The sequence below is a fragment of the Calidris pugnax genome, unplaced genomic scaffold, assembly GCF_001431845.1.
Source record: "Calidris pugnax isolate Ruff unplaced genomic scaffold, ASM143184v1 scaffold20, whole genome shotgun sequence".
NCBI classification, from domain to species: Eukaryota; Metazoa; Chordata; class Aves; order Charadriiformes; family Scolopacidae; genus Calidris; species Calidris pugnax.
Window position 1 is genome coordinate 18,447,682 of NW_015094510.1, and position 12,972 is coordinate 18,460,653.

A 12,972-nucleotide genomic window follows, 5' to 3' on the forward strand; every position below is an offset into this window, starting at 1 on the left:
CACTAAGTCTATCAGATTTAAGTTACTCTGTGAGTCTATTTTTCACTAATTAAAAGGCTCAAGTGTTTTCAACTGGAACTTTTTCTTCAGTTTAGTGAGTCTCTTGACAGTGTACAAATTTACATACCACAAATACATCCAGGAGTTCAACCATCAGTCTAGATTTCCTTTTTTTTCTACCTCCTCACATTCAAAACAAAACAGAGAGCAAATTCTTAATATGAACTACGGTAGTTTCTTTCAAAACGTCACAGAGATAACTCAGCAGCATCCAATATCCTACAGGGTCTTCTTGGTTTAAGTTTAACAGAAATGCAAGGGCTCACCCACTTTATACCAGATCATTTTGAGGCTAAATCCCTAAATATGATGAACTAAAACCTTTTCTACCTTTAAAAATATCAGTGCTGATAAATAGCTGAATTGTGTTCAATTTATTTCGCTAATTACTCTTATGAAACATGCAATTTAAACAGCCATACATGTGGTCAATTGATGGTGATAATAAGACTCTTATAGAGCTTAAAACCCCAACCGATTCTTTCTGGCAAGACCTCTAATTTTGGTTTGAATACAGCAGGCCTATGCTCTCACTTATGAATTACAGCCCTTTATCTCCTTTTATTCTTAAATGGCCTTCCTTTCTCTTCACATTGAGCAGATTTCTGTTCTCTTTATGGAGAGAGAAGTTATCATGAGAGAGCCATAATCCCTGAGCAATTCTCCATCTGTCTAGGCTGCAGGTTTCTCTCTTAGCTAGTATTTAAGTTTCTCCCAGTATCGTATTTCATGCTTTCAGACACTAGGTCACAATTTGGTACATAGCACAGAAGCATAGAATCATAGATTCATAGAATGGCTTGGGTTGGAAGACCTTAAAGGTAATCGACAACCCCTCTGCCATTGGCAGGGACACCTCCCACCAGACCAGGTCACTCAAAGCCCCATCCAGCCTGGCCTTGAACACTTCCAGGGATGGGGCATCCACAACTTCTCTGGGCAACCTGTTCCAGTGTCTCACCACTCTCACAGTGAAGAATTTCTTTCTAGTATCTAATCTAAATCTTCCCTCTTTCATTTTAAAACCCTCATCCTATCACTCCACTCCCTGATCAAGAGTCCCTTCCCATCTCTCCTGTAGGCTCCCTTTAAGTACTGGAAAGCCGCTATAAGGTCTCAGAGTCATCTCTTCTCCAGGCTGAACAACCCCAACTTTCTCAGTCTGTCCTTATAGCAGAGGTTCTACTGCCCTCTGATCATCTTCATGGCCCTCCTCTGGACCCATTCCAACAGGTCCATGTCCTTCCTGTGCTGAGGACTCCAAAGCTGGACACAGTACTCCAGGTGGGGTCTCACAAGATCTCACAGGTCTCACCTGCTGGGAAAAACAGAGCAGGCAACGGGCCAAGGGCTGGCAGAGTGCTGACGTGGATCTTTTCTGCTCACTTACCCACCACCTAGTCTGCTGTTGCCCCAACTTGCTTACCACAAATGCCAGACACATGTAAGAGGATAAACAAAATTCCAGATCCACAACAAAATTCACACCAGAGCACTTTGATGACTCCTTATACTTGGCCTCCGTGCAACTGCCTGAGATAACAGACTTGGGCCCCAATTAGACTATCATCATTTAAGAGATCGACAAAAGAAATTCTGCATTTGTTCCCTTAAGTCACAGTATAATGAGCAGGGCAGATCAACCACGGAAAGATGGAGCTAGAGAAAGTCATGCTCTTCTTCTATTTGCAGTTCAGAGACGATGAACAAACATTCCAAAACACACAGAAAAGCATTTTACAGGGAATACTAGAGGTATCTGGCAAAATCAACTTTCTAATTCATATTACTTGAAGAGAACAGCAATTGGTGTTGTAGGTTCCCCTCACTGAGGCATGAGACAACAATACTTAAAAAAAAGACAACAAAACATAAAATACTTGGGCTACAAAATGTGCCTTATTAGTGTTTTGTTTTTTTTTTTTTACTTCTTTGAAATAACATTAGCTGAGTAATATAAACAAATATTCATTCATTGAATCACACTTTGAAACCCCTCCTGATTTCAACTGGATCGTATACTGACTATGGCAAAATTCAGCTTCGGTGAAGTCCCACTCAGTGAATTTACAGCATTAGGCACTGTGTGGTAGGCATCACAAACTTGTTACTACTGCAAAATTCCTGATACAGGAGACAGACGTCTGAAGTGTGCCATTCTACTGCGGATATTGGCAGTCTGTGCACCTTTCACTCAGATCCTGTGTTTAGTCTCCTAGAATGATCTGGCTTAAAATCAAAACCTGAAATTCTGCCAAAATACACCTGAGCTGCAAAACACTGGTTTTGATGTTTTTCTGAAGAGGGCAGAAATAAATTGGGCTAGGTTAAATTGATGTACTTTTCACCACTGTTACAGATTCTAAAGACACTGCTAATAAATTTGAGTTATTTTAGGCAGACAAATATTAATGTTTTGATCACAACTTCATCTCTTTAAAATACAGTTTTACCATCTTCAGTCAAGCAGAAAATCAGAAATATCCTGAAATGCAGCACAGCTCATTTTTCATTGTGTCAACAAATAGCCCCAGGATGGCAAAGACCATCTTACCATCTAACTAAGTAGTCTGCAAGATGATAACATTGTCACAAGTTCCAAAGACCCTAAAAAATCAGCAAGCACCTTGTTATCATAATGATTCTTTGTATTATGAAAAATAGCATGCTGTTACAATTGACAGGCTGTTACAACCCTGCCAAGTAGAAGCAGATGTGGCAGGTCAGCTTTCCAATGAAAGAAAAATTTTTGGTATAGAGTTGGAATATATTAAGTGCAATTTGCTTTAACTACGCATTTGCCACTAGAAAGTGTTCAGAACTGATGTTAAACAGTTTGCTGAGAGTAAACTTTCTTCAGCCTAAATTACTCCCATCAAAAGAAACCTTGAAATATCTCAGGGCTGAGTATTTGTTCACCTACCAGAAGAACAACTTGGAAATAGTGAACAACGTCACCATGTGACACCTGTCATAAGAAAATGATGGTATTCCTAAGAAAATAGAACACCCTGTTCTCCATTATCTTTATTTAGTTGTAAATTTCTCTAACCTATATCTCAGTTAAAAGAAAAGATCTAAGGAAAATAGGTCGTGTTACAAAGTCTTATCTTACTACTTGTTCTCTGATGTAGCAAATATTTGCAAATAAATTTTAAAAAGTTTCTAGAGTTACTGTCTCGTCTGTGCTCATCCAGCACAACAAATAGGAGCACATGCTTTAATATCCTACTCTCAGCAATGGCAGAGTGTGACAAAACTGTTCAATCTATGATAGAGAGGACAAATCTCTATACACTGATCTTAATACCATTAATTGGCTGTGCTTCTTGTGAAGCAGTAACACAAGCTGAGTACACATGAGCTGAAAATAAGCTAACTTGGAGGATTTTTTCTAAGAAGTTTATTATTAAATCAAGTGATAAAATTCATTGCCAATTACTCATAGAGCTATATATCACATATTAAAAAGGGTATTAAAGTAACATAATCTAGCCACCTGTTACTGCACACAGGAATGTCTACATTTAGGGATATCCACATTAAGTACAGACCTTTGGATAGGAAAAAAAAGGCTGGTTAATGTTCTCTGTTTACCCCTTAAACTGATCTTTCTTTGCTCTTTAAAAACAAAACCCCCCCACAACATGTTTTTTTCTCAAGCGAGTATATGCCAGTATTCTCAATTTGTTTTTATTCTTTCCTTCTGCATCCTCCACAATCCTCCAAAATAGAAGAATTCTCATCAGTCACACGACAAAGGTCTTTGACAAGCCATTGAGGATTCTGTTAAGTAGGTAGAATCAGAACTTGAACGCTACACAACATGTACATCAGAGACAATGCGTCCGTATGAACAGTCTTATAGCTGGAACCTTTAAACAGGCAGGCAACCATAACTCTAAATCAAAATTTAGAACGTTTCTCAAGACAAAAGGCTTATGAGAATTTATGTGTAAAAAGCCTGAACAGGGAATACAAAGGTAAAACTACAGAAAGCCCAGGTATCTGAGCAGTCTTAGAGAATTTCACTTTCTTGCCAGAGTAGTTTATTTTTTCATTAGATGCAATTACCGTATCAACATTTCTCTTTGTAATCACCAGAAATAATCCACAATATGGGAAAGTCGTAACAGAAATCATATTCCAGGAGGTAACTCGGACTTCCCTCAACTGAAGTCCCCAAAGTATACTTAAACTTTTTCACTTTCAAGAACAACAAAAGCACAGATATTATGAGTACTCACCACCATCTTCAACCATGAAATGAAAAATGTCACTGGTGGCATTGTCACCCCCTCGTAAAACATAACATATCTTCATATCATCAATATCAGCTGGGAAGAGGTAGGAAAAATAGATTTTATTTAAAATGCTGAAGAAATGCAAGAAAAACTTCACATCTATTAAAAAGTTTCTCTTCAACAGAGAGAGGTCAAGGTTCTCCAGTTGAGCCCAGGAATCTCAGTATTAACAGTGCTGAAGTTTTACAGATACCATTCATTCTCCCTCCCTTTACTTCCCCCCTCCCCAGTGCCCTCTTCCTTTTGAGATGTATTTACAAAAAGAACTGAAAGGAAATGTAAAAACATGGGCTCAACAGTCAGAACTATTTCATATTTTTTGTGGTGCATTTTCTTAAACAGAGGTGCATGTCTACTAAGATACCGATTCTTTCATTCTTCATCCTGAGACGTACCACAGAGGCCACAGAAAATCTGTGGCTGAGACAGGAACAAAACCCAGGGTATTTTCCATGTTAAATTCTACCCTCCATTCAAGAGGTGAAACAAATTAGTCCATACAACCTCCCACCACCACCTCTAAAACTAGATTAATTCTGGCATGTGGTCTACGTGGACAGCATATCTCTACACATTCTGCAGTAGAGAGGTCTTAATCTCTTTAGTCCCCTAAAAAAATGCCTGCTTCACCAGACCATCTTTTCTATCACCATGTTTTCAAAAGATATGGCATATAATCTATATGAACTGTCATAAACAGTGCTCAAACACAGTGATTGACTGTTTAAAGAATCCAAACAGAAGCAATTAAAGTAGACAGACAAAACTAAACTAAGAAAAAATTCAGTGCACAATTTTGAACCATCATTTGCAACAAAGTACCTAAAAGGTAAAAAAAAAAAAATTAATATGGTGCTTTCTGGTTTCCTTGAACAGTGATGAGAAACATGTAATACATAGAAACTAATCTTTGTCACTTTCTTTGAAAGACTGCTGTTGTAAAATATCCACATCTGATACCTTTTTTAAGAAAAAGTTGTAGAAATTAATGGCATTAAAGTGGAGCTCAAATACCACCCAAGTTCTCCCCCCACATTAGGGCATATGCATTAGTAAAAAGAAGCCAAAAGCACTTCTGTTAGAGCTCCTCAAAATCCTTAGTTCCAAAAGTAGCCAGACATCTTCTAGGGCAAACAAGTCAAGAACCTTATCAGCAAATACACGCCACTGAAGAATCTCTTCCATAAATGTCTGAAAGTTAAAGATCAAAAATTCATGGGGCTGTAAAGAGGATGCAAACAAATACCTCTTCATGCCAGAGGAGAAAATAAATCTTTCATCCTGCAAACACTTATGCAAGTACTCAGCTCTGCCCCTGTGGGTAGCCCCATTGAAATCCATGGTTCCAACATATAAAAAGATAAGAACTTAAGCCAGTATTTGCAGGACCAGGACCACCTCATCAAAAAAGCCACTTGTCATCTAAACATCTTAATTTCATCAAAAGAATTGCAAAGGAATGACCTGTTTACTGTTCACTAATATGTTCAGAATCACTTGAGCAATTCTACACTTTCCTTCCACAGTTGATTCGGTTATGATTCCGTAAGCACAATTCATTACCGTATTAACTACAGTTGCTACTAAATATTAATGTGATATTGAAATTCTTCAACATAATTTTGAAATCCATCCAACATAATTTTCTATTTAAAAATATGTATTTGTCTCCAGTAGATCAGGGCACTGATCTCACATTTAAAATTCTGCAAAACTGATGTGATTATTAAAGGTACACATATATTAATATGTAGTCTTCAAAAAACAACATCATTCTCTCATCTCCCTGAAAACACTTGCCTGAAAAAGAAGATAAAAAGCATTATTGGGGTGAATACTGAATAAAATCATTGCTTGCAAAGTGCTGAGTATTTGGCTAGAGTGGCCACGTAGATACCTTTGGCCTCAGGAGGTTACACAGAATACTGAGACATCAACCAAGCTGTATTATGCCAAGCCAAGTAAGAACTGTATTTTGGTCATCTGACAAATGTACACCTGGCCACATGGCATGAAAGAGAATGGAGTATGTACCTATCCTGAGTGCGCCCCCTCCTCAAAAAAATGGATCATCACTGTGCTATGCAGTGCTCTGCTTTCAAGGAGCATCCACTCAGTAATTTTACATTCTCCAATGCAAATGAAAGCCCACTAAAAAAGTGGTAATCTGTTTATTTGCTCACTCCCATTCTCTTCTGTTTCTCACTTACTCTGATAATACTCTTAATGCTACTAGCAGTCCACTACTGAAGCCTTACATTTAAGGAGATGTGGAGGTTTCCCAAAGCTTAGACATGGTTTTGTCCCTCCTTGCCTCTTTTTTCACACTAACACCACAAAACTCAGGGCACCCCAGCCATTCAAAAGTTCATCAAGCCTGTTTGCAAGATGTGGTATATCTAACAGGAACATCACCACAGCTAAGACTGTAACATGGGACACATACCAGTACGGGCTCTGTGAAACGAAATACAGAGAACTACAAGCGTTCATCTCTAGCCTTACCACCTCCACAGCCCAGCCTGTCTGGGCCCCCATAGCTTTGATTCTCCTTTAAATTGTGCTGTCTACTCACTTGACAGCCGCTGGAGGCTCCAAGAAACCTCATTTCTTTTTAAATTAACCAGCTATTAACTCATTGCAAAGTAACACGGAAAATTCTTTGGAGAATAGCTAATGCTCCCCTTTCAGTTAAAGTTACTTCATAGCCTTGTGTTGAGGCTTAATTTCAGAACCTACGGCACATGTGGTTTTCATCCTATTTATACCACCTAGTATTTTATTTTCGTGTAAAAAGTAAGTAACACTGACCTAATTTTAAAACATTTAAACTACCTTTTAATTTACCACAAACACCCTGTGGGTAACATTTGTGTAATTAAGGCAACAAATGCACTCATAATATATTATTTCTCCTTGTTTGGGAAATGATTTTGCTTTTACAGTTAAATGCACTCAAACTGTACGGGAACTCATACCCTAGCCATGGTATGACCATTAGTTAATAATAGCTTAGGCACTCCCATAGCATTTTCTAAATAAAACTGTTTAAAGGTGGCACTCAGCCTCTACAGATATGCAACCAAGTGCAGCCCAAATCTGTTACCCAATTTTTATCACAGAGAGAAAGTCCAAATCACAGTTATTTGGACTGTAAGCTCTCCACACCAAACACACTCCTTTATTCAGTGTTTATCCAGTAGACCCCCTTTCCCTTGTATCATCACAGATACAATAAAAAATAAACAGAACTAAAAAAAATATAAACCCATTATAAATAAGCTCCCTGTCAGAAAGTTTCTCTGATCAATTATTACAGAGTTTAGCACGAACAAGAATGTTTCCAGTGATCCAAAGGAAGCACGGAATACTTTAATACCTTGGGTGAACTGGCTGATGCTATGGTTGCCTTTCCCCAGGTGAATCAGGAAGCCATGGCGAGGACCCTCTGTGATTCTGATCTTGAGAGTTGCGTGTAAACTGTCCCTGTCTTCCACTTTGAGCACCTTGTTGGTAATCAGAAACCCAATGTGACCTGTGGCCAGAACACGGAGAGTCTGAGCACCCTTATTTATTACAATTTGAGGTACACTGTTGTCCACAGGCATTATTCGAATCTTCATAGTCTGAGGTTTCCTTGTTTCAAACACAGTGTTGGGGAAGACATAGAAATCAGTATGAGTGCCATCCGTAACAGTGAAAGAGAAGCTATCCTCAACTGATTCTGTGCCATCATGTTTGTAGCTGATTAGATTTTCATTTAGATCTTGTTTAGTGAAGGTGGTGACTGGTTTGGAGTTATTGAACATGATCTGACCGTGAACTGGTACTTGAGTAAGGATAAATTTTAGCAATGCATCAGGTGTATCTCTGTCTTCTGCAGTCAGTTCAAATGGGGTTATCAGTTTGTATTCATTTTCACTCACCACCAGGTTATGGATGGTGACAACAGGTTTCTTATTGTCCACATCACTGATAGAAATTCGGAAAGTCCGAAATACAGGGTTATAGCCATCAGTCACCTCAAACTCAAAGCTGTCCATTTTCACCTCATCTTCTGATGTGTGAATGTAATAGACTTTATTCCCTGCTAATAGGAGTTGAGTAAAAGTGGAGATGGGTACACCAGGCTGATCAGTGCATTCAAGATGACCACGAACAGGTGCTCTGGTAATAGTGAAAACCAAGTTCTCATCTGGACTATTCAGGTCGCTGGTGCTAAGCAAATCAGTAGTAAGGGTTACCTTCCCTCCTTCCTTCAAAGACACTCCTTTGCTGATTACATCTGGGAAGACAATATCAATGCTACCTATTGTCACATAAAAGTAGCGGTCAATCAGAGGATTTATTCCATCTGTCACATCAAACTTGATAAGATCGCGAACTCCTTCTCGGCCAAAATGCATATATCGAATTAAGTTTCTATCCACTTCATCTTGGGTGAAGTTCATCCCCAGGGTAATATTCTCAACTCCACCTGAAGGCTTTATTCTCTGCAAGAGGCCTTGTCCTGGCCCATATCTTATAATGTACGTCAAGGTTTTGTCTTCAGAATCTAGGTCAGTAGCCTTCAATATTCTGTTATTAATAGTTCTAATTTCCCCTATTTCAATCTCCAAACCATCATTGATGGCCATTCTGGGTGTCTCATCATCTACAGGAATAACCATAATGAGTACCATTTTCCTAACAGTATGTTTCCCATCTGTGAGTTTCACCTCAAAACTGTCCTCCTTTGTCTCAGAGTCATCATGTTCGTAGAGTATGTTGGAGCTCTCTGTTATCTGATCCAAGGTGAAGCTCTCCACCAGGACAGTTCCATTGACCAGCTGGTTCACAATGTGGCCATGTCTGGGAAGTCTGGTGATTGTGAACATCAACTCATCAGCAGGGACGTCCGCATCAGCTGCGTTGAGGATAGGGGTATCAATAACCAGGCTCATGCCTTCCATCACAACAAACTCTCGTATAAAGATTTCAGGCTCTTCATCATTAATCGGCATAATGACAATGGGGAACACGTGCCTTTGGGAAAAGTTAATGCCATCAGAACAGCGGAAAGCAAATCTGTCTTCAACAGGCTCCACACCTTTATGTATACTTTGGACATAAAAAATATGCCCTTGGCGGAGGTCTTTCAAGGTAAAAGCACTTATTGCTATACCTGCTCTGGATTTTTCAGATCCTGGGGCTGGGGAGATGTTCTCTACGTACCCAGATGTGGGCTGAGCAACAATGGTGCAGAGTATATCATCATTAGGTGTATCCACATCTTCAGCCCTGAGGTGAGCAGGAGTAATGACCTGTCTACCACCTTCCATAACCATGAACTGCTCCCCCACAAAAATCTCTGGGGCTTGACTGTCAACAGGAAGAATGGTCACCAAGACTGAAACTCCTTGTACAACATTGCCCCTGACACTCCACTCCTCAGACAGGTCAGACAAGGTAAGGTTGAAGGTATCTTCTTTGGGCAGGCGGCCTATTTCCCCTCCAGTGTGAGCATATACCACAGCACCATCCAGCACATCTCTCTGGGAAAATCTCTCTGCAGGCACCCCTTGGACCAGGATGTTCCCATGCTGAGGAGGATCCTCTACAATGAAGGTCAACATTAAGTCATCTGTATCCTCATCTGTGCCCTGAATGACATTAGCAGTGATTTCAGCAGCACTGTTCTCCAGCACATCCAGGTAGGAACCAAGAGTGCCTGGGGGCAACCGTAGCATAGGAACCTCATCGTCAACTGGGTGCACGTTCATTTTCAGTGTGATGGGCACAAAATGAACTCCATCACTCACATCAAGCCTGCAGGTATCACTGTTGGTTTCAGCTCCATTGTGAACATACACCACCCTCCCTTGTCTGATATCCTCCAGGCCAAAGACAGCTCCTGGAATCAGACTGTACCCAGAAAGCTGCAACTGGCCATACCGAGGAGCTTGGGTCAGGATAAATCTGAGATGGGCAAGCTCAGTGTCCGTGTCACTGGCATCCAGCTCAGTTGGACTAAGGACATGGCTGCCTCCCTCAGGCAAAGCGAAGCCAGTATTAGTGATTTCAGGAGGCTGGTTATCCACAGGCTGCAAGTAGATGGTGAAAGTCCCTTCAGCTGCATTGCCAGCCGCATCTTGCACTTGATACTGAAACTGAATCAAATGAGGAGCCACCCCCAGCTCTTCCTGTGGGGGACGGTACGATATCTTGTGATGATTGATCTGGGCTTGGGTGAAGTGGGTAACTTCCACAGAGTGATCCTCAGTCAGCACAAGGGATCCAAGACGGGCTCCATACACATCTGGAGGGTGGTTAGTGTCCGTGGGGGGCTGGGTTATTGTATAGCGGAGTTCACGATCCCCTGAATCCTGATCTGTGTAACACAAGTGCTTCCTCCGCAGTGGGGTCACCTGCTGTTCTGCAACTATTAAGTGCAGGCTGCTGCTACTATGCAGTTCTGGGGCTAATCTGTCTACGGGATGTACCCGGATCACAAAAGTCTGTGGTCCAGAGCGGTTGGGTGGGTCATTGTCATCCTGGACTCTGAAGACAAACTGGTCCAACACAACACCAGGGCCAGGGCTGTGAGGGCCAAAGTGGTGGTAATAGAGACGCCCTTCTACAATGTCCTGTTGCAGCCACTCTCTCACTGGCTTTTCATAGATTAGGGAGCTCCCTGCTAAACCTGGCACCCTTGTCCAAGAAAAGCCTTCATCTTCTTCTTCTTCTTCCCAGCCAGGAGGTGGCTGTGCTTGACGGAGGAGGAGCTGCCCAGCAGTGGGGCCAGACTCCACTGTGAAGAGCAGGATGGCATCCTGTGAGTCAATGTCAGTGGCGCTAAGAGCACGGGTGGTGATGGGCACTGTTTCCCCCTCAGCCATGGCCAGCCCTGTGTTAGCATTGAGTAGGGGTGGCTGGTCATCAGTGGGCACCAAGGTAATGGGGAAAAGGAACTCAACACGGTGGCGAGAGCCACCATCTTCCAGCCGCAGAACCAGGTTGTCACTAAGTGGAGACTCACTGCCGTCATGCTGGTAAATGACCCGGCCTGCTGCCAGCTCAGCCACTGTGAAGTGTTTACGAGGGGCAGCAGGTACTGGGGTGTCCTCCAGCAGAGTGAGGTGGCCATGCCTCAGCCCCGCCACCACACTCACCCGCACCTGCTCAAGGTCATCCTCATCACTGATCACTAGGTTGGGGCTGGGACCAGGGCCTGAGAGAGGCCGTGACTGCCCCTCATAGAGCACGAGGCCAGTGTTGCGGGTCACCACAGGTGCCAGGGTGTTCATGGGCTTCACCACAATCACGAAGGCAAAGGGCTCTGAGGCAGCACCCTCAGGGTCCAACACTTCCAGCTCGAGCTCGAAGAGCCGCTCCCGATCCGAGTCCTCTGTGGGTGGCTGGTAGGCGATGCGCAGCTCCCTCACGTCTCGTTGGCTGAAGGAGGAGACAGGCAAGCTCCGGTCGTCTGTGCTGACCATGTGCCCCTGGCCAGGGCCAAAGGGTGAAGTGATGTTGAAGAGCAGCAGGTCTGGTGGTGACTCAGCATCCTCGGCCGCAAGCATGTCAGGCGTGAGGGCGGTGAGGACAAACTGGTCAACCTCCATCATGAGCATGGCCAAGAAGCTGGGTTTGGGGGCCACGTTCTCAGTCCCGGCACGGATCCGCACCAGCACCTGGAAGTACTCGCGCTTCAGCAGTGCCCCGCTGCCGGCTGCCTCCCGCAGCTCAGCCACCAGCGGCACCAGGTCACGGTTGGGGGAGCCGCCGGCTGCCGTGTGCCGGTAGCGCAGCCCCAGGCGCAGGAACTCCTCGCAGTCCCACATGGAGGCGGGCACCGGGCCGTCCCCCGCCGCCTCCCCGCCCGCGGACACCGGAGCCGCCGCCGCCGGGGGGTAGTTGAGGATCTCTCCGTAGCGGGGCAGCCCGGCCAGCTGCGGCAGCAGGCCCACCCGGCAGCGCTGCCGGCCCGGCTCGAAGGCGAACTCCAGGCTGCGGGCGTCCAGCGGGTTGCTGGTGCCCCGCAGGCGCTCGACGGTGAGGGGCAGGTTGCGGGTGACGATCTCCAGCTGGGTGAAGAGCACCTCCACCTCCAGCACCAGGGGCAGCACCAGGGCGCGGCTGGGCGAGTCGTAGCGCAGCTGCAGGCGGACGCGGTCCCGCGCGGGGCTGCGGCCCCCCAGGTGGGAGTACTGCACCTCGCCGGGCCCGAAGTCGCAGGGGAAGCGCCTGGGGCTCAGGCGGCCCGGGCGCTGCCACAGCGGGTCCTCGTCCAGCACGGTGAGGTGGCACCGGTCCCCCGGCTGCACCTGCAGCACCAGGTCCCGCGCGGGGTCCAGCCAGGCGGAGCGGCCCAGGGGCACCCGCAGACCGCGGTTGGCCACCACGACGGGGGTCTCCTCCGGTGCCCATGGCGAGGAGACCGCGGCGCTCCCCGACGGCGGCTCCGGCGCTCCCACCCAGACGCAGCCGGCCAGCAGCAGCAAGCCGGCCAGCAGCCGCCGCGGCGCGGCGCGGAGAACCTGCATCGTCCTTGCCGGCGGGACGAAGCGCCGGGAGCCCCCGGCAGCGGCGGCTGCGCTCCGCTGAGGGGCCGAGTGGCGGCCCCGCT

The 12,972-nt window shown here is 44.7% G+C and overlaps 1 protein-coding gene across 1 annotated transcript in view; it reads right to left on the reverse strand.

Moving 5' to 3' along the window:
- The window catches only part of FREM2 (FRAS1 related extracellular matrix protein 2), a 137,430-nt gene that overhangs the window by 123,550 nt on the left and 908 nt on the right, over positions 1 to 12,972 (reverse strand). Inside the window, exons 2-3 of the mRNA XM_014965743.1 lie at positions 7,744 to 12,970; positions 4,308 to 4,397 (exon numbers count right to left, since the gene is read on the reverse strand). Coding sequence (XP_014821229.1) covers positions 4,308 to 4,397; positions 7,744 to 12,970 — 5,317 coding nt within the window. The remainder of the gene's footprint in view (positions 1 to 4,307; positions 4,398 to 7,743; positions 12,971 to 12,972) is intronic.